General features: G+C 54.7%; 2 protein-coding genes across 3 annotated transcripts; one reads left to right on the top strand and one right to left on the bottom strand.

Annotated features, from left to right (window-relative positions):
- The first annotated feature begins 5512 nt into the window (after positions 1-5512).
- On the top strand, positions 5513-21579 carry LOC311512392 (uncharacterized protein). The gene is made up of 4 exons (XM_084613605.1): positions 5513-5600; positions 16846-16906; positions 20361-20499; positions 20996-21579. Exons 2-4 carry the CDS (start codon positions 16867-16869, stop codon positions 21474-21476), a joined length of 660 nt encoding a protein of 219 aa, XP_084469731.1. The 5' UTR covers positions 5513-5600; positions 16846-16866; the 3' UTR covers positions 21477-21579.
- APOE (apolipoprotein E) lies at positions 6826-10423 on the bottom strand. 2 transcript variants are annotated; one of them, XM_084613427.1, is made up of 4 exons: positions 10325-10423; positions 9872-9928; positions 8398-8548; positions 6826-7956 (listed from the first exon to the last, which is right to left on the bottom strand). In XM_084613427.1, exons 2-4 carry the CDS (start codon positions 9912-9914, stop codon positions 7323-7325), a joined length of 828 nt encoding a protein of 275 aa, XP_084469553.1. In that variant the 5' UTR covers positions 9915-9928; positions 10325-10423; the 3' UTR covers positions 6826-7322. The 2 variants fall into 2 exon arrangements, with proteins under 2 accessions (XP_084469553.1, XP_084469552.1); XM_084613426.1 differs by lacking the exons at positions 9872-9928; positions 10325-10423 and having other exon boundaries at positions 8398-8666.
- Positions 21580-23201: the final 1622 nt, after the last annotated feature.

The raw sequence follows: 23201 nt of genomic DNA, 5'->3' as shown, positions 1-23201 counted from the left end.
ATTGTCTCTGTGTTGTCTTGTGCTCGCCCCCCCCCGGTGGTGTCTCTCCTCTGATACTTGGACTGTAAGCTCCGTGGGGCAGGGACCAGCTCTTTGCTCTGGCTGTGCAGCACGTGACACAGTGGGGTACTAGGGTGCCTGAGCTTTGTGGTAATAAAAATAATGATAATATTGTGCCTTTGCCCCATGGGAAGCACCAGCCTCTTCCTAGTGGGGTGGGGGTGGGCTGAGATGGGCCAGACAAAATTGGGGAGCTGTACCTCTCCTTGCCATGAGGCCCCATCCCTCTCCGTGGCCCCGCCCCCTGACCAGCTCAGAGGCCAGAGTGCTGGCTGCTTGCAACCAGTAAAAGCTGCCCAGGCAGAGGGACCTGTCTTCGGGGCCAGCAGAGTCCTGGGGAGCAGTGACCACAGGGGGAGGGTCCCAGGAACCTGGGCCAGAGCGGGTCAGTCCAGTTTGTGGAAAGCCCCAGACCCTCCTGCCCTGGACAGCATGCCCTGGTGGGTGGGGACACAGGCTACCTCGGGCTAACTTCTCTGCTGCTGCTGGAACTGGGTGCCCAGTCAGCAGCCCCTGCTCTCGCTGCTGTGCCTTCAGAGCTATATCCCCTCTGCCCCCAGCACTGCCTCCTGCTTTGCCCTCTGGTATCTGAGCCTGTACTGATACTTTTCTCCAAAGCCAGGGGGCCAGAAATGTACTGGATTTGTTTAAATTAAAGCCAAGAATCTCCCATACATCACAGGACTCCAGGAGCTGGAGATGTAAGAAAACACACCAAATGATGCAAGCTCAGGAGTCATTTCAGTTCAGCTTCATCCATATTTTTACCACCTTAAACAAACCTACGGAAAACCACAGCTTCAGTGAAACTGATGCCACTTCTGCAGAGAGAGATGGACACAGACAGACAGGCACAGCGGGGAGGTTAAAGAAAGTCAGTCAGGCCAGGATAAAAGAAAAAGTGCAGTGGGAGGGAGGGAAAGGGGCTTTAGGGGGCAGGGGCTGGGATGGTCCCCTACAGTCTGTTCCTCCCCGGAGGTTAGGGGGGCTCATCCCCTACAGTCCATGCATGCCCTGGGGGGGCTGTTATTATCATCAAGGGTTGATGCCCACCTACAGGGACATCCCCTCTAGTCTACCCACCCACCCCCTAGGGTGACGAGATGTCCCGATTTTATAGGGACAGTCCCAATTTTTGGGTCTTTTTCTTATATAGGCTCCTATTACCCCCCCCACCCCCGTCCTGATTTTTCACATTTGCTGTGTGGTCACCCTACCACCCCCAGGGGCAGAGGGCCAGGCAGTGACTGACCCAGCCGGCCCCACCTGCAGATGCTGTCTCTGAGCCAAGGCCTGTGGACTTGGAGGTTTCCCGGACCCTTTGGGGACAGGCCTAGACCCATTTGGCCAGAGTTGCACTAAGAGCGTTCAGTGCCTGTCGCTGCCAGGAGCCCTGTGAACTGAGCCAGGCTCCTGCTGGTTTGGCCTGCGTCTGCCCTGGGCAACCTGGTTTAGGAGTGGAGGTGGTTTGGCTGGAGAGGCTGCTGGAAAACTCCATTGTCAGCGGGCCCAGCATAGCCGGAGTGATGGGTCTCCTGACACTTCCCACGGGCAAGTGATTCCCTGCACTCACAGCCCCCCCAGATCTGGGGCTCCCAGCCCTTCCCCCAGGAGGGGATTTCCCACCCTCCCCCAGCCCACAGAGCCCTAGCCCTCCTCCCTGGGAGTGGACTCCCCTAGTGTTGCCAACCCTCCAGGAATTGTCGTGGAGGTTATAGGAATTAAAGCTTAATCTTTAATTAAAGATTAGGAGTACTTGGGTCACCTTAGAGACTAACCAATTTATTTGAGCCTAAGCTTTCGTGAGCTACAGCTCACTTCATCGGATGCATACTGTGGAAACTGCAGAAGATCTTTATATACACAGAGACCATGAACCAATACCTCCTCCCACCCCACGCTCCTGCTGGGAATAGCTTATCCAAAGGGATCACTCTCCTTACAATAAGAAAAGGAGGACTTGTGGCACCTTAGAGACTAACCAATTTATTAGAGCATAAGCTTTCGTGAGCTACAGCTCACTTCCTCAGATGCATATCGTGGAAACTGCAGCAGGCTTTATATATACACAGAGAATATGAAACAATACCTATTCCCACCCCACTGTCCTGCGCTATTACCAGCAGGACAGTGGGGTGGGAGGAGGTATTGTTTCATATTCTCTGTGTATATATAAAGCCTGCTGCAGTTTCCACGATATGCATCTGAGGAAGTGAGCTGTAGCTCACGAAAGCTTATGCTCTAATAAATTGGTTAGTCTCTAAGGTGCCACAAGTCCTCCTTTTCTTTTTGCGAATACAGACTAACACGGCTGCTACTCTGAAACCTCTCCTTACAATGTGTATGATAATCAAGGTGGGCCATTTCCAGCACAAATCCAGAGTTTAACAAGAACGTCTGGGGGGGGGGGTAGGAAAAAACAAGGGGAAATAGGTTACCTTGCATAATGACTTAGCCACTCCCAGTCTCTATTCAAGCCTAAGTTAATTGTATCCAATTTGCAAATGAATTCCAATTCAACAGTTTCTCGCTGGAATCCAGACTCCAAACAAAACTGGCAACCCTAGGATCAACCCCCCACCTCGCCCCCTCCTCCATCTCTCCCCCCCTCAGCACCCACTGTTAGGACTTGTTTCCCAACACCTTTCCCAAAGGAACTTCTTTTTTGTCTCCTCTGCAGCTGCCTCTCCCTCCCCCTTCCCCTTCCTCCCCCTCAGGCATTTGCAGTGTTCAGCCCCTCCACACCAGGGGAAATTCCTGTGGCCAGGAAAAGGAAATGCAGCCCATGCGGAGCCCGAGTCCTTCCCCCACTGGCCAGTTCCCCACCCCAGGAGATGCCAGCTCCATCACTGACTCCGCGCAACTCCACTGGGGTAGGCCCAGCCCCAGTTGGGCTCCCCAGGCTGGAGGCAGCACAAAGGGGTCCCTGTGGGGCCTGGCTGGGAGGAGCCCTGCCAGAGCTGGAGGTTATCTGCCTTCACTGCTCTGACGCTCAGTTCATCCCCCCGCAGTCGCACACGCTCTTCTCCAGGCTGCTTGAGCTCTGCCTGCTAGGAACCGCTCCTGGCAGGGTCTGTATCGCCGGCTCCTTCTTCTCTTATAAGCAGCCTGCATTGAGAAATGCTTTGTTTTTGCTGAGAAACCCAATTCTTTTTTCAGCTTGAGGTTTCGGATTGTGAAAGCTCAGGCCGCGGCTGAGTCATTCACAAGCCAAACCCCAGCGCTGGCTGCAAAACAAAGTCAGGTGGCCCCAGCACATTCCAAAGGCTTGGCCTAGAAATGCCCCAGATGTGCCCGAGCGCCAAACCCACAGCCCTGGGCTACAGCAAGGGTTGGGTGCTCATGTAACCTACACACCTCCTGGGTGTGGCATTGTCCCCCATCTAGCGGCACTGAGACCACTTAGAGAAAGAGAGAGAAAATGAGACTGCTAGTTCCTGCTGTAGAGACTCATGCACTGAGGTCCCAGGTTCGATCCTGCCTGCCAACAACCGGGGTCTGTCAGCATTACACTCACAGAGCCTGAGCGTAAGCCCAGATGGGACCATTCTATCCAGTCTAAAACAGGCCACATTCTTTCACCCAGTTCCCCCTACACTGAACCCAGTACAGTGCATCTCTTCCAGACAGTGGCAGCAGGTGTCCCAGGCCCTGCATGTCAGATTATTAGTGGACAGAAAGCTGTGACATGGAACCTGGATACAGTTTAAGTTGAACCGGCTTTGTTTACCCACCTACAGCTAGTCCTGGAACAGTGGTGGGCAAACAATACGTAGGGAAAGCCTTTCTCCCAGGAATCACCACCAGTTCCCATGGCGCCACTCTGCCTTGCACAACTCCCTGGCTCCCAAAGCTGCCTCTATGCAGAATTTGCATAGTCCCAAACTAACAGCCACACGGCATATCTTCCCAAGAGTCAAAACTTGCTCCGACACTCAGCACTTGGAAGCGTGTGTGTGTGACAGTGGACCCTGGTGATGCCTCTCCCTTAGCAAAATATCAGCCACTGTGAATTAGCTGTTTGTGAGGTGGCTTTGCAGCTGCTGAGAACAGGGGAAGATAAAAGCCTGTGCCCAGCTCCCTGCCCCACTGTGTGGTTGCTCACACCAGAAAAAGGAAGTGCATCCACTTTTCTCTAATGTAAACTGAGGCCTATGCTGCCTAGCTAGCCCCTGTTCTGAAAGTACAAACAACGAGGAGTCCTTGTGGTTTTACTGATACAGACTAACACAGCTACCCCTCTGAAACCTGTTCTGAAGATGTCACTTCTGTCCAGTCTTCTCTGCCAGGGCACAGTGAGTGCAAAGCACCAGCAGGTGAGACCAGCAGCAATAGCCAGTGGTGTGAGTCACTGTGGATGGTGCAGAGGGCAATGGCAAATTGTGCCTGAGGGAGGGCATGGGGGGGGCAGGAAAGGCATCAGGCTGCTGTCTGCATGGAGCCACAGCTGCCTCGCACAACCTGCAATGGGGCTTGGGCGGTCACGCCAGAATCAGCAGAGACATTTCACCCCCAACTTGTATGTGGAGCCCAGAAATGAGAGGGTCTGTTTACACAGGGACCCCCTCCCCCAGCACTGAGATGAAGCCTAGGGCATGGGGGCTGTTTATCCAGGGTCCCCTCTTCTGGCACTAAAATGCAGCTGCCTCTTGGGTGGGGCATGGGGGGCTGTTTATACAGGTTTCAGAGTAACAGCCGTGTTAGTCTGTATTCGCAAAAAGAAAAGGAGTACTTGTGGCACCTTAGAGACTAACCAATTTATTTGAGCATAAGCTTTCGTGAGCTACAGCTCATTTCATCTGAAGTGAGCTGTAGCTCACGAAAGCTCATGCTCAAATAAATTGGTTAGTCTCTAAGGTGCCACAAGTACTCCTTTTTTTTTTTTTTGTTTATACAGGGTCTTCTTGTCCTGAGCGGAGTTGCAGCTGCCTGTGGGGTGGGGCAGGGCACGGGGGGGGGGGCCTGTTTATACAGGGTCCCGTTGTCCTGAGCTGCCTGTGGGGAGGGGTGTGGGGCTGTTTAACAGTACAGAACACCAGCCCTTCGGGAGACAATGTGAACTTAAACCCAGCTGAAACTGGAGGCAGAATGGAATTCCTGAATTAGGGCCAGATTGTCAAAGGCACTCGGCACCCCACTGGCTCACATTTGCATGCCCAAATGACATGAGCTTAGCTGGAATAAAAAGGCTAATAAAGGCCGCTGCTCTCCTAGAAAGTGTGGGCTGAAATGCTGGGGCAGGAGCGGAACTTTGGTTTGCCAGAGGAAGTTTCCCCAGTGCTTAGAAAAGTTGTGGTTGTGATGAAGCCAATATAAATGTGTGTTGAACAGTCACAGCTTGGGCTGAGAGGCCCACAGGCAGCTGTGCTCCAGGGCACAGTGGGGGATGTTTATAACCTACATGTGCTCGTTCCCTGGGTCTCTGGCATCACAAAAACAGCTGGTTTGTTTGCTATTACAGTAAAGGGAGAAGGAACCTTTTTGACTTCCACCCCACACCCCAGAGAAACCATCCATGGAGCAGACCTGCTGCGGTGGAGGTAGGCGGGGGGGGGAATGTGTTCTCCAGTGGGGCAGGAGCAGAGCTGGGGAAGTCCTTTGAAACACAATGGACCAAATTTCATGCTGATGTAACTCCCCCGGAGCCAATGGTGAGAGACTTTACCCAACAGACTTGGTTGTGAGTGTTTAGGGAGGGATCAGGGTGGGGCTGGTTAGCAGCATTTCCCACTGAAGGTGCTGGAAGATAAGCATCTGGGGCAAGTCAGAACCCAGATGGCCCCAAGCTAAGGGCCGTGTCTGTGAATGGGGGGTTGGGAGCATCTGTTGGGATCCCGAACACTGCTGGGAGGGGGGATTCAGGGGAAAGCAGCAGTGAGTGTTGGCAGGTAGGCTGGGGGTTTGGCCCTGCCCTGCTGCAGCACCAGTATCTGCTGAACGCCTCAGATTAGTTGAACTAATACCATGTTTGCAGCGGATTGATAGATTCTAAGGCCAGGTGGGACCATTCTGTTCATCTAGTCTGACCCCTTGCATAGCACAGGCCACTGACCTCTCCCACAATGATTCCCGGAGAAGAGCTATTAGAAAAACATCTTTGTTTAAAAATTGCCAGTGATGGAGAATCCACCACGACCCTTGGTAAATTGTTCCAGTGGTTTATTACTGTCAGCAGTAAAAAATTTGCACTTTATTTCCTGTCTGAAGTTATCGAGCTTCAGCTTCCAGCCACTGGAGTGTGTGAGACCTGAGGAGCCCGTTATGAAATAGTACGTACAGGCGGGGATCAAGTCACCCCTTAACCTTCTGTTTGTTATGCTAAATAGCTTGAGCTCTCTGAGTCTATCACTACAAGACAGGTTTGCTAATTCTTTAATCATTCTCATGGCTCTTCTCTGAACCCTCCCCAGTTTATCAGTATCCTCCTTGCATTGTGGGCCCCAGAACTGCACACAGTATTCCAGCAGCGATCAGACCTGTGCCAAATACAGAGGTAAAATAACCTCTTTACACTCCTGCTGCCGTGCTCACATCCATATGCCAGCCTGGACAGTAGACGGCAGCAAGGGGCCCAGATCGGTCGATTCTGAATGGAGCAGTGCAATATGGGATAGCAGTGGGAGGACTTCTTGCACCTGTGGCCCACGGAGCAGTGCCAGTTGACCAGGATCTGGCCCCCCTGGAGCTACGGCTGATTTACTGCAGCTGGGGATCTGAATGTGTGTGTCTCATAAATTTAGGTCATAAAGAAGAAAAGGCCCCGAGTATCTTGTGCCCAAAGCAAGAATTTATTTAGTTACAGGTGAAAGCACTGGTGAACACAGGAGATCTAACAGTGGGGATGGGATGGGGCATCAGATTCAGCTGTGGTTAGAGAGGGGAGAATGGGATGGGCAGAGGTTATCCCCTCTCAGGTCTCCAGGACCTGCACAAACGCAGCTCAAGGCCAGATTCATGGTTGCCCTGAGTCTCGTGGCTTCATTTCCACCAGTCCCAAGTGTGAATGCAGGGTCGGAGTGGCAATGTCTATGCACTGGGGTTCATGCACAGGGGCAATGAAGAACTGGGCCCCTGCAGGAGGTCTGGAGCAGGCTTAGCAGGTGAAGTGACTCATGCCTGTTTGCTCCGGGAGCCACACACCTCCGCAGCTAGCTTGGTATCAGTGGGCAGGGCTGTACTGTGGGGGACCTGGGAATGCAGGCCCCTGGATTGCCAGGGCTCTGGGCTGTTGGGGGGCCACAGCGTGGGGTGAGCAGAGGCTGTTACAGCTGGAGTTTCCCTTGCAGCTTCTCCACCAGGGCCTGTAACTGGGCACTGACATCCTGCAGGAAGGGTGCAAACCACTGGCGGACCTGCTCAGCAGCCTGGTCTAGGGAGCCCCGCACCTCCTCAGCCTTCTCCTGCAGGTGCCCCTGCAGCTCCTGGGCCCGGGTGCCCAGGCTGTCGCGCACCTTCTGGCTCTGCTCACCCATGGCCTGGCTCAGGGCTCCCAGACGCTGCTGTCCCTTGTCACGGATGCTGTCGATTAGGGGCTGCAGGCCCTGGCGCACGGCGTCCACCCGCTGGTCGGTGCGGGCCTGCACCTCGCTGGCATAGGCGGCCATCTTGCGGCGCAGCTCCTCAGCATCTTTGCCCAGACGCTTGCGCAGCTTGCGCAGGTACATGCCAACTCGGGCCCGCACCTCCTCCAGGTTTTGGTCGAACATCAAGCGCACGTCGCCCGCGTACTGCACCACTCGGCCCTTGGCCTCCTCCATGTCGGCCCGCAGCTTCCCTGCCAGCGCCGCTACCTCGCTGCCCAGGCGCTGCTGGGCCTCCTGGGCGTAGGGGCCAAACCGGGCCCGCAGCTCTTCTGTGTACACCCCCACTTCAGCCATGGTGTCGGTGATCAGCCCGCTGGGGAGGGACCAGGGAGTCAGAGCTGGGGCGCCTTGGCTTGCACCACCCCTCTCCCCCAGCCACGATATCTGTGATGCGCCCATGCAGGGCTGTGGTGACACCCATCCAAACCCCACTCTTCAACAGGGCTCTGAGGGCTCCCCAAGGATCCCACATCACCCCCTCTGTGCCCCCGGTTGTGGCCCTTGGCTGGGCATCCCCCCATATGCTCCTCTAGGAATGCTCCCAACCCACCATTACCGCAAAGCGGCAGCAACACCCACAGGCGTGGTGTGCACCAGCCAAACACGGTGCTTCTCAGCACAGCCTGGCACCCAGCACTTCGCCAAAGCCCGGCATTTTTCCCAGCAGAGATCTCGCCCTTTCCAGGGGGACACAGGCCCCCGCAGCTTTGTGTCCTTGCCCCACCCATCAACACTGAGCCGCAGGGTCACTCACTCCAGTTCCTTGCTGAGCTGGGAGCTCTTGATCTGGGCGGTCACATTGTCTGCGGCATGTCCCACCTTGGAAAGGTAGTTCCAGAAGACCTTCACAGCCTCTTCCCACTTAGTCTTGGGCTCATCCTGGACAAGCGGGTTGGCCTGGCAGCCTGGAGGGGCAGAGTTTGCAGGTAAAGAGTCGAGTCTGACCTCCTGTGTAACCCAGGCCATTGCGGCCCTGGAGCCACACAGGGGGTCAGACCCGGTGCCCATCTAGCCCAGTGTCATATCCCTGGCCGGCCCTGCACAGATTGATTGAGATCAGGGCCCCGTCATGCCTGGCGCTGCACAGACCCCCACCAAGATCGGGGGCCCCGTCATGCCGGGCGCTGCACAGACCCCCACCAAGATCGGGGGCCCCGTCATGCCGGGCGCTGCACAGACCCCCACCAAGATCGGGGGCCCCGTCATGCCTGGCACTGCACAGACCCCCACCAAGATCGGGGGCCCCGTCATGCCGGGCGCTGCACAGACCCCCACCGAGATCAGGGGCCTCGTTGTGCCAGGCATTGTACAAAACACACAGTAGGAGACAGTCCCTCCCCAAAAGGGTTTACCAGTCGAAAGAGACCAGACAAGTTGTGTGAGGTTGTCTTCACAGCAAAAGGTGGTGTTTTTGCAGTGCAATAACTAACACAAATGAGAGGTTTCAGAGTAACAGCCGTATTCGCAAAAAGAAAAGGAGGACTTGTGGCACCTTAGAGACTAACCAATTTATTTGAGCATGAGCTTTCGTGAGCTTATGCTCAAATAAATTGGTTAGTCTCTAAGGTGCCACAAGTCCTCCTTTTCTTATTGCTAACACAAATGAGGGATCACCAGCCTGCTGTACGATCCTGTTGGAGACAAGGCACCTGGACTGTTTGCCGGAAGGTAGCTAGGCAGGTCAGCGCTGCACCCTGCTGCTGATTGACTTCATGGTAAAATTACAGTCTTAGCTTGGCCTTTACTGCGTGGTGGTGACAGTTGGTAGTAATAGCTAACATGGGTTGGTTCTCCCATTGGAAAAAACACCTGCTTTTGACAGTGAAGGCAAAGCCTAAGTGACTCATCCAGGGTCATGGGCAAGTCAGTAGCAGAGCTAGGGATAGAACCCAGGACTCCTGGCTTCCAGCACTAACCCACCAGACCCCACTCCCCTCCCAATGCTAGGGATAGAACCCAGGAGTCCCCAGGCAGGACCCCTACCCACTGCGTCACATCCGATGCAGGGAGCTGTAGCTCACGGAAGCTCATGCTCAAATCAGTTGGTTAGTCTCTAAGGTGCCACAAGTCCTCCTCTTCTTTTTTTGGGTCACATTGCTGATTTACACCATGGTGCGTGAAAAGGGAACCAGTCCCCATGACTCCAATGAGGTTACTCCTGATCAACACCAGAAGGGGAGTTTCCAACCCTGCCCTGATGGGGGAGATGAACTGAACGAGCCATTTACCTGCCAGCAGGGTTGCCCCCAGCAGCACAATCCAAAACTTCATGGCTGCAGCTTTGCCTGCAGAGAGAGAAGGAAGGGGCTGGGGTGAATGAGCGCAAGGAGGGTGGGACATAACACCCCCCATGGGTTCCCCCACAGGGGATACAAGCTAGGGCGCACAGCATGTAGGAAGCCAGGTCCAACCACCCCTGTCCTAAGGAAAGCCCTTGCCCCTCTGGGCTGCATCCACTCTACCCCTAATCCTGCCCCTCAGCCATCCCCTCTGGGCTGCTGCCCATCATCCTCCCACTCCTCTGGGCTGCCTCCTGCCTGCCCGAAGCCTGTACGTTTCCAGCCTCTTGGAGGCTGCAACCCCCAGCCCCTCCCACCTCTACTACTGCCCCACACCCTCTCCTCTGGCCTGCAGCACCCCATTACTTCTTAGGGTGTATCTCCATTGCCCCCTGCCCTCACCTCTGCTGGGCTTCTAGTCCTGGGCTGTAAAGTGCCACCAGCCCCACTCGCTGCCTTAAATACCCACGGGGCGGGGGGAGGACAGAGCCAGCGCAAACTCGCCAATGCAGCTGGAGGGGGCGAAGGTTACTCCCCTCCACCCCCCCACCCCCGCATGGGGCCGGACAGCTTCCCCTTTGGAGAAAGTGTTAACCTTCTGCTTGCCGGGGAGGAGAGGGAGACAGACACAATCTCTTCCCCTTGCCCTGCGCAGTCTGCCCCACCCCACTGGGTCTAGGACCCTGTCTCCCCCGGCGATCGGACGCTGCACAGGGAGGTGGACAGAAGGGAAAGGAGAGAGGGCCCCCCACTCTCAGGGACAGACACCGGGGGCACTAGCCCCCTCTGCATTTTTGTCCTGTTTTCAAAGGAGAATACAAAGCGTCCAAGTGTCACAGGCTGGGGCAGGGGGACTTGAGACTTTTTCTTGGGGGGGGGTGCTGAGATCTGGGGCTGAGGCTGTGGGGAGGGAGGGGTGTTGAGACCTCGTGCTGGGTATGTGTTTGTTAGTGTGTATGGGGATGTGCTGAGACCTTGTACTGGGGGGTGCAGAGACCTTGTGCCCACGCTGAAACCTTGTGCCCTGTATGGGGGGGAGGTGCCGAGACCTTATACCAGGTGTGTGGGGGGGGGGCGTGCTGAGACCTCATGCTGGTTGTGGGGGGCACTGAGACCTCATGCTGGCTGTGGGGGGGGGGGGCGATTTATGAAATCTCAAGAAAAGCCAGAGTCTGTGATGATGCTGCTGTTTGGGAGATCTGCTCCCCTCCCTGCCCCCCCCGTGCATCTTCCTGCTCCAGCAAAGAGAGAGGACGCTGCTCCAGGTGGGGGCTCCAGTCCTTTGGGAAGAGTTGGACAAACTGGGTCGCCTGAGGCCCCAGAAGACTGGGTGCTTTCTGGGTTGGTCACCACACGCACTGCTCCTGCCAGAGTCCCTCGTAGGGTGGGGTCCTGGTCAGCTCATTAGCATGCATGTAGGTTCTTTGTTTTTTTCTGTTATGCTTTTACCTTAAGACGAACGTTGACTGCTTACAAAGAGCTGGGTGGCACCATGGTCTGCAGGGATCCCTGTGCTACCGGGCTCTGAAGGGAAAGCAAGCAGGCGTGCTGGGAAATGGGAGTGAAGGCAGGGAGGTGTGCAGCCTGGGAATCTCCATCTCAGAGGGCAAGTGAGGTGGGTCTCCATCCAGAATGGCAACGGCCAGGACATCCAATTGCAGTTGCCCTGAACTGTGACAGAGAGTGCCCTTCCCCCCACCCCCTCCTGCCATACTGGGGTCAGCACTGACTGAGACGGGCGAGCACCCCCTCCCGAGCCGCCACCCGGCTCCGACAGCACAGTGGCCCGTGGTGCCACGCTGGAGCGTCCGAACCAACACTGACTGCCCGGGAAGAGCGACCCACTCCCTGAGCGTGTCTCCCATCCAAACGCTGACCCAAGGTAACCCTGCGTAGCACTGCGAGCCAGGTTCAGGGTGATGCTGTCACGGTACATGGTGACATTGGCAAAATGACTTCAGGGTTTGTTTTTCCAAACAGATAAACAGAAAATTGGTTTCCAGACCCACCTGGCTGGGACCTGCCCTGCGGCTGTAATTATATATTAGAAACTTATTTGCATAACAAAGGCTGACTCTGTATTAAACACTGTTGGTTTCTGGATTAGAGGTTTGTGCAGAGCCTGGAATAACACAGTTGAACATGCCTCTTCCTTTCCATGAGGGATTATTACGTGCTGTATCAGGCGGTCTGGAATCAGGCTCCGTCGCCAGATGCCCCAACTTGGCACCCTCCCGGTTTGCTGGGAAGGAAAACTACAGGCCAGTAAATGTCTCCAGCTGCAAAGTGGGGAGGGAAGGTCCCTGAGGCTACAGTTTACTGTCAGTACCGCCCTGTGGCCTAGGCCTTATCTGCTGCCAGTTGACCTCTGCACGGAGCCTCAGCGCTGTTGTGTCAGCAGAGGACTCTGCTTCTGATCATAGATCACTGGGCTCCAACCTCTGTGCATTCCTCTGTGGTGTGGAGCCAGGATTTCCAGCCCGTTTCTGCCCCTGCAGCTCTTTCACTTGAACTCCTGACCCCTTTCCAGTCCCCCTTGTTAAACTGCATTCCTCGATCCAGCTGCAGCTTCATCTCCTTCCCACATTCCCCATCCCACTTAGGATTCCCCACCTGACTGCAAATCCTCTGCTAGTGTCAACAGTCCCCCTTCCCTGGCATCATGGGTTCCCTGTGCCCAAGTGGAGAGGAGAGAAGACAATAAATAACCAGAGAATGTGTTTTGTAGCATGTTTCACCCACAGATCTGGAAGGGGCGGGCAGTTGGCATCACCACCCCCATTTTAAAAGGGTGGGTCTGTTGAGTGGCAGACAGGTGATATGACTCGCTCAGTCACACAGCAGCCAGATTCCCAAGTCTCCCCTGCTTCCTGCCCAGAACCAGAGGCAGAACCCAGGAATCCTGGCTCCCATCCCTATCCCTACTGTAACGCACTAGACCCCATGCTCCTCCCAGAGCCAGGGACAGAACCCAGGAGTCCTGACTGCCAGTCACCAGCCCTCATTCTAACCCACTAGCCCCGCATGCCCCTCCCAGAGTTAGGAGCCCTGACTCCCGGCATCTTGTGCCAGGTTCTGCAAAGACACACAGGGGACATCTACACTGCAGCTGGGACGGAGGAGGCTTCCCAGTACAAAGACAGACAGACACTAGCTCTGCTGGAGCTAGTGCACCAAAAATAGCCTTGTGGGCACTGTGGCACAGACAGTGGCTTGGGCTAGCTACCCAAGAACCAGCCTCCTGATCCCCTGGGTACATTATATGGGTGGCTAGCCTGAGCCGCTGCGTCTGCTGCAAGTGAGTTAGTTTGAGCACAGTGAGCAGGTGTCTGGCTACCCATGCTGGGAAGCACTCTCCCAGCTGCAGTGTAGGCACACCGAGGCTCCCTGGGCCCTGCCTAAAAGAGTTTAAAATCCCAACAGAGGGAGGCGAAACAGGCCCAGGAAGGGGAAAGGACTAGCAGGTCAGTGGCAAAGCTGGGTAATAGGTCTTCTGGCTCCAAGGCTGGTGCCCAACCTATTGCCTCTACATCAAGTTTTCTGAGGTTCCCCATTCCGAAGTCCAGACACTTGTGGGGCCTGAGCCCAGGTTTCTGCCCTGGGTTCCAAGCTGGAGGCAGTTTGGGAGAACCCGTAGCGGAGATCCGCAGTCCCAGTAAACAAGTCAGCAAGGATGATTCATAGTGAGAGAGCGATCATGAGACCTGATCAGAGCTGGGAGGGAGAGGGGCCTGCAGGGAGGCCGCCAGCAGCATGTGCATTGCATTAGTGTTTGCCTCATGTTATTATCCTTATATTTCTGTGTTACTGGTTGTGCAGGAGCCCCAGCCATGTGGCAGGCACCACAGTACAGACACAGAACAGGATAGTCCCTGAGCCAGTGGAAAGGGGCTGCAAGAGGGGCAACAGAGAGCCAGCGACAGTCACCTTAGAATCATAGAATAGCAGGGTTGGAAGGGACCTCAAGAGGTCATCTATTCCAACCCCCTGCTCAAAGCAGGACCAATCCCCAACTAAATCATCCCAGCCAGGGCTTTGTCAAGCCTGACCTTAAAAACCGCTAAGGAAGGAGATTCCACCACCTCCCTAGGTAACGCATTCCAGTGCTTCACCACCCTCCTAGTGAAAAAGTTTTTCCTAATATCCAACCTAAACCTCCCCCACTGCAACTTGAGACCATTACTCCTTGTTCTGTCATCTGCTACCACTGAGAGCAGTCTAGATCCATCCTCTTGGGAACCCCCTTTCAGGTAGTTGAAAGCAGCTATCAAATCCCCCCTCATTCTTCTCTTCTGCAGACTAAATAATCCCAGTTCCCTCAGCCTCTCCTCATAAATCATGTGCTCCAGCCCCCTAATCATTTTTGTTGCCCTCCGCTGGACTCTTTTCAATTTTTCCACATCCTTCTTGTAGTGTGGGGCCCAAAACTGGACACAGTACTCCAGATGAGGCCTCACCAATGCCAAATAGAGGGGAATGATAATGCCCCTCGATCTGCTGGCAGTGCTCCTACTTATACAGCCCAAAATGCTGTTAGCCTTCTTGGCAACAAGGGCACACTGTTGACACATATCCAGCTTCTAGTCCACTGTAACCCCTAGGTCCTCTTCTGCAGAACTGCTGCCTAGCCGCTCAATCCCTAGCCTGTAGCAGTGCATGGGATTCTTCCGTCCTAAGTGCAAGACTCTGCACTTGTCCTTGTTGAACCTCATCAGATTCCTTTGGGCCCAGTCCTCAAATTTGTCTAGGTCCCTCTGTACCCTATCCCTACCCTCCAGCGTATCTACCTCTCCTCCCAGTTTAGTATCATCTGCAAACTTGCTGAGGGTGCAGTCCACGCCATCCTCCAGATCATTAATGAAGATATTGAACAAAACCGGCCCGAGGACCGACCCTTGGGGCACTCCGCTTGATACCGGCTGCCAACTAGACATGGAGCCATTGATCACTACCCACTGAGCCCGACAATCTAGCCAGCTTTCTATCCACCTTATAGTCCATTCATCCAGCCCATACTTCTTTAACTTGCTGACACGAATACTGAGACAGTATCAAAAGCTTTGCTAAAGTCAAGGAATAACATGTCCACTGCTTTCCCCGCATCCACTGAGCCAGTTATCTCATCATAGAAGGCAATGAAGTTAGTCAGGCATGACTTGCCCTTGGTGAATCCATGCTGACTGTTCCTGATCACTTTCCACTCCTCTAAGTGCTTCAGAATTGATTCCTTGAGGACCTGCTCCATGATTTTTCCAGGGACTGAGGTGAGGCTGACTGGCCTGTAGTTCCCAGGATCCTCCTTCTTCCCTTTTTTAAAGATGGGCACTACATTAGCCTTTTTCCAGTCATCCGGGACTTCCCCCGATTGCCATGAGTTTTCAAAGATAATGGCCAATGGCTCTGCAATCACAGCCGCCAACTCCTTTAGCACCCCCCGATGCACCGCATCCAGCCCCATGGACTTGTGCTCGTCCAGCTTTTCTAAATAGTCCTGAACCACTTCTTTCTCCACAGAGGGCTGGTCACCTCCTCCACATGCTGTCCTGCCCAGTGCAGTAGTCTGGGAGCTGACCTTGTTCGTGAAGACAGAGGCAAAAAAGCATTGAGTACATTAGCTTTTTCCACATCCTCTGTCACTAGGTTGCCTCCGCCATTCAGTAAGGGGCCCACACTTCTCTTGACCTTCTTCTTGTTGCTAACATACCTCCTGTATCAGAGTAGCAGCCGTGTTAGTCTGTATTCGCAAAAAGAAAAGGAGGACTTGTGGCACCTTAGAGACTAACCCATTTATCTGAGCATGAGCTTTCGTGAGCTACAGCTAGTTCCTTGGTGAAAGTTCCTCACGAAAGCTTATGCTCAAATAAATGGGTTAGTCTCTGAGGTGCCCCAAGTCCTCCTGTTCTTTTTGCGGACACAGACGAACGCGGCTGCTCCTCTGAACCCTGTGCTTGGTATTGTTATGCTGAGAGGGACTGGGGACTGTACAGTCACAGACCTCTGAGACTGGGTGTGAATACAGCTTCCGTTAATATAACTGTCAGGATACATTAATTACACCTAAAACTCCCTAGAGAGTTTGAAACTGGATGGGGGAAGGGCCGTTTGCCGAGCCCTGGTCCACATGCTGAATTTATGTTAGTCTAATTACGACACTCAGGGGTGTGGAAAACCTGAACGATGCAGTTATACTGCCCGAACTCCAGTCGATGGGAGGGCTTCTCCTGTGGACAGAGCTACTGGCTCTCGGGGAGGTGGAGTACCTACACAGGTGGGAGAAGGGCTGCCACCGACAGACATAGTGTCTTCCCTTCGTGCTTCAGCGGCGTAGCTGCAGGGCTTGAAGGGCAGACAAGCGCTGAGTATCGTTTGGGGTTGTCATTCCTCCTGCTAGTGCTAGTTTGCAGAAACAGGACTTTGGACACCCTGTGAATAAACAAGGCTGCACTCAAGACAATACGGGACTCCGTCATGAATTTGTACTCCCAGCTGGGACATCGCTAGGGCCCCAAACTTGAATTAGCTGTTTGGGTCAGAGGTGTAACACTACCAGAGAGAAGAGAAGCCAGCAAAGAGAGGAGAGATAGCCCATTGTTTTGGCCAAAAGAACATGATCGTTGCAGCAGGCAGCATTCTGAATGGATACGAGTGGGGCCAGACTGCAGTTGTCAGGCCAGAGAGAAGGCTGCAACTACGGGGATGGAAAGAAACAGTCTCAGGCCAGGGCTTTCCGGGCAGCACCAACCCGGGCAGTTTTATTTCGGGGGCTGGGAGCCCAAAGCCAGACCCCCCAGCACTGGACTGTAGACAAAGCTCATGCCCAGGTGCTGAGGTTAATGAGTGACAGGAGGAGGAATGGGTGACAAGGCTGTTACCCCATCCACTCCCCCTTGGGTCTAACTTATCTCTTTCCTCCATCCTGCCAGGTTCGCCAGGAAACTCTGAGCATGAAGCTTCTCATTGCTGTCCTGTCCCTGGCTGTGCTAGGTGAGTGTGTCTCGGTGCAGCCTCACACCTGTCCCATTGGGCGCTGGCTGACAGTGTGTGTGGAGAATCCCTCTGCCTGGAAGCCAGGTCTTTTGGGCACCCTCTCCCACAGGAATCAGCTTTGACTTTTCAAGTGGAAACCACTAAAGTATCTGATAGAGACCCAGTCACAGGAGCAGGGGAAAGGGGAGGGAATGCAGCTTGGATTGCGGGGGGGAGGGGGGGAGAGCAGGAAACATGAATTAAAAACAGTGTAACGGACTGAGCCTTTCCCAGCTCTGGGAACACCCTGCTTTGCTAAGCATTCAGCTGGGCGCTCTGTTCCCTGGGTCCTGACTCATTCAACCAGGCAGAGCTCCTGCTGGGGAGTCTCAGGAGTTATCTACATGGGATGTTTCTGGCACTTGTCTAACCCTTTAGTGTGTAAAAGAGTTTTCATCCGGTGTAAGACACATCCAGATCAGAACTGTGGTGTGCCTCACGGGTGTGAACGCTGGCTGACTGGAACACTGGGAGGGCAGCGGAGAAATCGCCCCACCCTCCACCCCCCAGTGTAAACACTTTGCACTGGTGTAAAAAGGATATTGGAGAATCAGTGGGAGCTCAAGGACAGGCAACGAGAGAGAGCCAGGGTCTGGGAAAAAGCCCTGGGCGGAGAGGATAAAAACACTGGGCCTGTTGTCTAAAAAGGAGACAGATAAAAGGGATGTGATAAACGCATTGTTCCCCTCTCCAACGGGCAGCCAATATCTCTTGGCAAGGCCCCAAATCGATGGTAAGAGTCAGGTCTCATTTTTGGTATAAGCCTATTGATTTACAGAGAATGGGCACAGAATTCCTTTTCCCTGAACACAGCAGGAACATACAAGAGCCGGCGGTTTCCTTTTCCAGAAATCCAAGCTTGCCTCTCCACCAGCTGTGTGCTCCAAAGAGCCCTAGCTCTGCTCCCTCCCAGGCCAATGCTAACAAAAACGTCTCTCCCTGTCTGATGGCTTTGTGCCTTTGATACACAGACATACACAGCTGCTGCCAACCAGTGCTCCATCCCCTGCATTTGCTAGTCACTAGGGAAACCCCTTGGCCCATACAGCCATTCTGCTCAGGCCTTGCCCTGCTGATGAGTGCCGTGGGCAGTGGCTTCTCTGGTATCAGTTCTCACGACAAAAAGGGGTATTTAGTTGCTCTTTCTGTCAGCCTGAATGAATCAGACAAATGAACTTGGGAAGGCACCTCAGGAGTTCATCTAGTACAGCCCCCTGTGCTGAGGCAACTCCAAGTAAACCTAGAGCTCGCCAGTGCTAAGTAGAGTGGAACAGTTAACTCCGGTGTCTTACATAGCACACTCCTACTAATACACTCCAGAATGATATAAATCTTTTTTGCAGCTGCATTGCACTGTTGGCTCATATTCAATTTGTGACCCACTCTAACCCGCAGAGCCTTTTCAGCCGTACTACCACCTAGCCAGTTATTCCCCATTTTGTTGTTGTTCATTTCACTTTTCCTTCCTAAATTAAGTACTTTGCACTTGCCTTTATTGAATTTAATCTTGATAAATTGGAGAATTGGCCAGAAATCAACAAGGTCGTTTTGAATTCTAATCCTGTCCTCCGAAGTGCTTGCAACCCCTCCCAGCTTGGTGTCATCTGCAAGTGTTTACGCAGATTACCCACTCCATTCTCCAAGTCATTAATGACAATATTAGCGAGTACTGAATGCAGGACAGAACCCTATGGGACCCCATTAGATACCCCCCTCCAGTTTGACAAGTGCAACACTGATAACCACCCTTTGAGGGTGATTCTTTCAGCCACTTTTGCACTTATAGTAATTTCCTTTAGACCAGGGGGTCTCAAACTGGGGGTCGGGAGGCCTCAGGGGGTCGCAAGGTTATTACAGGGTGGGGTCGCGAGCTGTCAGCCACCACCCCACACCCCGCTTTGCCTCCAGCATTTATAATGGTGTTAAATATATTTAAAAGTGTTTTTCATTTATAAGGGGGGGTCACACTCAGAGGCTTGCTGTGTGAAAGGGGTCACCAGTACAAAAGTTTGAGAACCACTGATATAGACCACACTTCCCTGGTTTGCTTCTGAGAATGTCACATGGGACTGTATCAAAAACCCTACCCAAAAAATCAAGCTATAATCACATCTACAGCTTCCTCTCTGGCCACTAGCCCAGTAACCCTGAAAAAGAAGGAACTGTCTGGGCATGATTTCCTCTTGGCAAATCTTGTTGGCTACCCCTTAGAACAGTGCTTCTCAAGGTCTTTTTTTCACGGACCACTTGACATTTGCTGAGGATCTCGGTGGACCACTTAATGATCTTTCCAAATGTTGTTTGAACCATTAGCTAACTATTAGTGGATAAAAGCACTATATTAAAAAAACGCTTAATAATTAATGTTTTTTTGTTTTACAAATAAAAGCACGCAACTCATATTTTAATATCAGTAGTCTTACCTTTCTAATGCGATGGATGTGCCCTCTCTGCCCTTCCGTGGCAGCGCCCAAGTTGGGGCTGGAAGCAGGGGGGGTCTCTTCCTCTCTCCCTAGCTGTGGCTGACCCCAGGCTGGGTCTGGGAAGGAGGGGGTCTCTCCTCCACCACAGCAGCCACACAGCTGAGGCTGGGAAGGAGGGCTGTCTCTCCCTGGCAGCTGCAGCTCTGGAGCTGGGGAAAGTCGCCTCTTTCTCTGGTCGCCGCAGCCCTGCACATCCCAAATTCCTCCCAACCCCTCTTCTCACCCCACTGCCCCCTCCCACCTACCCCCTCATCCCCCCAAGGCCACCCCCTCACCTTACATGTGCATCTTCTCCAGGGTCCAGGCACCTAATTAGTGGAGCTCGCGGACCACTGGTGCTCCACGGACCACAGTTTGAGAACCTCTGCCTTAGAAGCCTGTTATTCTCTCGGTGCTCAGCAGGGTGAAGGGTGCTCAGGGAACTCATCTCCAATAAGCAGGATTCACAGATGCATTTCTGTGGATAATGGGAGTATCCAGAATGACCATAGTTAGAGACTTAGGAGGCGCATAAACCCAGCTGCCCCAGTGCTAACTATTGGGGTGATGAGGAAAAATACCCACATCTGCTACAGCAGGGTTCTTGCACATTCCCCTGAGCCACTGAGTGCCAGCTTCTAGATATTTGCCTTGACAAACCATGGGGCTGATCCAGTCTGCCAATCCCAGTGTCCCAATGCCTTATCAGAAGCCTGTGGCAAAGTGGGATAGAAGCCAGGAGTCCGGGCTCCCAGCCCCTCTGCAGTAACCCCTAGACCCCATATCCCTCCCAGAGCTGGTTGGAACCTAGGAGTCCTGAGCCACATCCCAGTGCAGTTACCACGTGCCCCTCCTTCCAGGGAGAGGTAGCTCAGTGGGTCTCTCCAGGCCAGGGCAGCCCTGGGGCCTTCAGTGACACTGTCTCACTGGGGATCCCTTTCCTTTCCCAGGCTTCCAGGCCTCTCCCCTCAGCGAGAAACCCAGGCCAAAGTTGGACCAGGTCGCAGATGCCATCCCACACTACCTGGAGCAACTTATCACAACGATCGTGGAGCTGATCCAGAAATCTGAGCTGGGCCAGGAGATCGAGTGAGGCACCTGCCCTGACTTGGAGGCAGGGTTTGGGAGCACCCCCATCCATGCCAGGGACCCAGAGCAGAGGGGTTAGAGTCACATCCCTGACTGCAGGACCCACACCTCTGCTTCTGGGCCTAGCAAGCCCCACCAGCTCAGCAGGGATTGGCCTGGCCAACCCTAGGGATGCTGGGGATTCAGCTGCGGGTGCTTGTTCTCCCAGTCAGAATTGCATCCATGTTTGGCATGGCAGGGCCCGATGCCCCTGGGACAACCAGTGCCCTTGACCTGGGGGCTGGGGCTGGATCAAAGCCAGCAACACTGGGGGGTGGAGGCCCCATATCACATTCCCAACCCCCATGAACCAGCTAGTCCTCCTGCCCTGGGGCCACATTCCCCTCCCTGACACCCCCCTCCCCTCCCCACTCCAGCCAATCCTTCTGCCTTGGGGTCAGACAGAGCCAGCAGCCCAGAGGGTGAGTCACTCTAAGCTGCTTCCCTTTCTTTGCAGGCAGTGGAGGCTCGCCAGGAAAATTGAGAACTTCTTTGATGACCTAGAACGTAAGGTGCCCCCCAAGGCCCAGGAGCAGCTGAGGAACCTGAGCAGGCGTGTAGACGCGCTGGTGGAGGTAAGCGTGGCAGAGCTGCGGGAACTGGAGAGGAAGATGCAGCCTTACAAGAAGCAGCTGCATGCTGTCCTGGTGTCCTACACTGAGGGGCTGCTGGAGATGGCGGAGCAGTACAGCAAGACCCTGCTTGGTCGCCAGGCGTACAGCTTCATCCCGTCTAGGGTGGAGCTACAGGAGAAGCTGGGCTCCTATGTCCAGGAGCTGGGGCTGCAGGAGTTCCAGCATGGCCTGGCAGCCTACGCCAGCAACCTGCACCAGAAGCTCAGCCCCTATGCTGAGGACTTGCATGGCTGGCTGAACTCCCACTGGGACGCCTTCATGCAATGTTTCAGTGAGGAGACCGGTGGAGGTGCAGCATCATAGGCCCTGTCCATACCTGGAACCCAAGGCTGTAAGGAACCCCAGAGCAGGCTCCCTGCCCCATACCGCTGTCCATCACTCAATAAACCAGCTGCTTGATCATGCAGTGATTTGTGGTCCTGCTGCATCTCTGGGGAAGGGGGCTTGGGGTGTCAATGCCCCAACAGGACAGGAGGTCACCAGGCCTGTAGAGGGTCATGGCCCCAATTACCCACTCCCCACAAACTGCTCAACCTCCCCCCAATACCCCCCTAAACCATTCCCCCTTAAACATGCCCCACCCCATGCCCCCATTAAACTGCCCCACCCCAGTGCATCCCCCAGCTTACATTCTAAACTGCTCTCGCTCCCTATCTTCCCCTACCCTGCACCACCCTGGCCCACGGGCATGGGAACTAAGGGTGCAGGGCATGCTGCAGCACCCCCAGGTTTTGCATGGGGTCCCAGCCACTGGCCGCACACCCAGGGCTCTGCTCCCAGACCCAGCTGTGGTCCCAGCTTCAGCCCCCTGCCCCTCCCGGAGCCACAGCCTGGTCCTGGCCCCAGCTCGGGGGAGAGGGGACACGGCCAGAGGTAAGGGGGGAGCCCACTGGCTTTCAGCATCCCTACTGTAAGAAGTGTTCCAGGGCCACCATGTCATGTTCTGCACAGAGCTGTAGCAACAAGTCCCATGCTCTCTCACCTTCAGTAACATCCCTACCGCCCCCCGCCCCCGGTGAGATGTTGGCATTCAGAGGCAAAATAAGGCCTCGTAGCCCCTGTGACAGGATGCGTGAGAACAGGTGAGTCCTTGCTCCGCTCACTCCAGGGTTAACTAGCCCCCCTTGAGAAGGCTGGTGGAGGGAATTAGACGCTCAGGATGACTGGGCCAAGAAGGTGGCAGGATCAGCGCTAGTCAACCCAGTGACGCGACAGAGGCCTCAAGGGAGGGAGCCCTCTGCTCCCTCAGGTCCTGGGGAGAGGGCCAAGAAGGGCGCTTGGTGCTCTGTCTGGGCTGTCGCGAGGATAGTGGGAGAACTGGAGGAGGGCACTTAAACTGAAGGGGGTAGTGAAGGCACAACCCCGGGCATCCGCACAGTGTCCCACAGAGGAGCCACGTCCTGTGACGCCCCTTCCCCAGCCTCCATCCCCTGCCCTTGGGCAGGCTTGGCAGGGGCGCTCTGTGATGGAGCAGGGAGTGGGTCAGATTGACCTGGGGATGTCGCAGGGGAGTTTTACTGGGACTGTCTGCATGGGGAATGGGATAGCAGGGGGTGTCACCTGAGCCAGGAGGGGGCTGGGGCCAGGTGACACCTTCTGCCCAGGAAGCTGGACAAAGGCTGGAGGAGGAGCCGGGGGGAGGCTGGGGGAGTCTGCTGGAGGGGGTTTTGAGTTGGAAGCTGGCTGGGGAAACGGAGGGAGCCCCAAGGCTGGGGTCTAAGCTCCCTGCCCCCCAGAAGGACCTGTCTGAGGGGTCCTGGTTGTACCAACAAGCTGTTTGGGACTGTGTTCCTGTCGTCCAATAAACCTTCCGTTTTACTGGCTGGCTGAGAGTCCCGGTGAATCGCAGGAAGAGCGGGGTGCAGGGCCCTGACTCCCCCACACTCCGTGACACACTCTCAGGATGTGAAAGGTGCCATATTCCCTCCCCCGCGTCAGCCAATTCCCCCATGCTCCCAACAGCTCGGCGCCAGCGTCACCTCGAGGGAAGAGGCCCCATGTCCCGTTCCCTGCCCTTGGGCTGGATCA

The sequence above is a fragment of the Lepidochelys olivacea genome, assembly GCF_965140295.1.
Source record: "Lepidochelys olivacea isolate rLepOli2 genome assembly, chromosome: 24".
In the NCBI taxonomy this organism is placed as follows: Eukaryota; Metazoa; Chordata; order Testudines; family Cheloniidae; genus Lepidochelys; species Lepidochelys olivacea.
Note: the sequence above shows the minus strand (reverse complement) of the source record. Positions and strands in the feature narration are given on the sequence as shown.

Coding starts and splice junctions, on each gene's coding strand:
- APOE (XM_084613426.1), bottom strand. CDS start 8,651: ATGGGCACCGGGTCTGACCCCCTGTGTGGCTCCAGGGCCGCAATGGCC. Junction 7,957..8,397: donor CAGCTCAGCAAGGAACTGGA/GTGAGTGACCCT, acceptor GTCCCTCCCCAG/CGGGCTGATCACCGACACCA.
- LOC311512392 (XM_084613605.1), top strand. CDS start 16,867: ATGAAGCTTCTCATTGCTGTCCTGTCCCTGGCTGTGCTAG. Junction 16,907..20,360: donor CCTGTCCCTGGCTGTGCTAG/GTGAGTGTGTCT, acceptor TTCCTTTCCCAG/GCTTCCAGGCCTCTCCCCTC. Junction 20,500..20,995: donor GAGCTGGGCCAGGAGATCGA/GTGAGGCACCTG, acceptor CTTTCTTTGCAG/GCAGTGGAGGCTCGCCAGGA.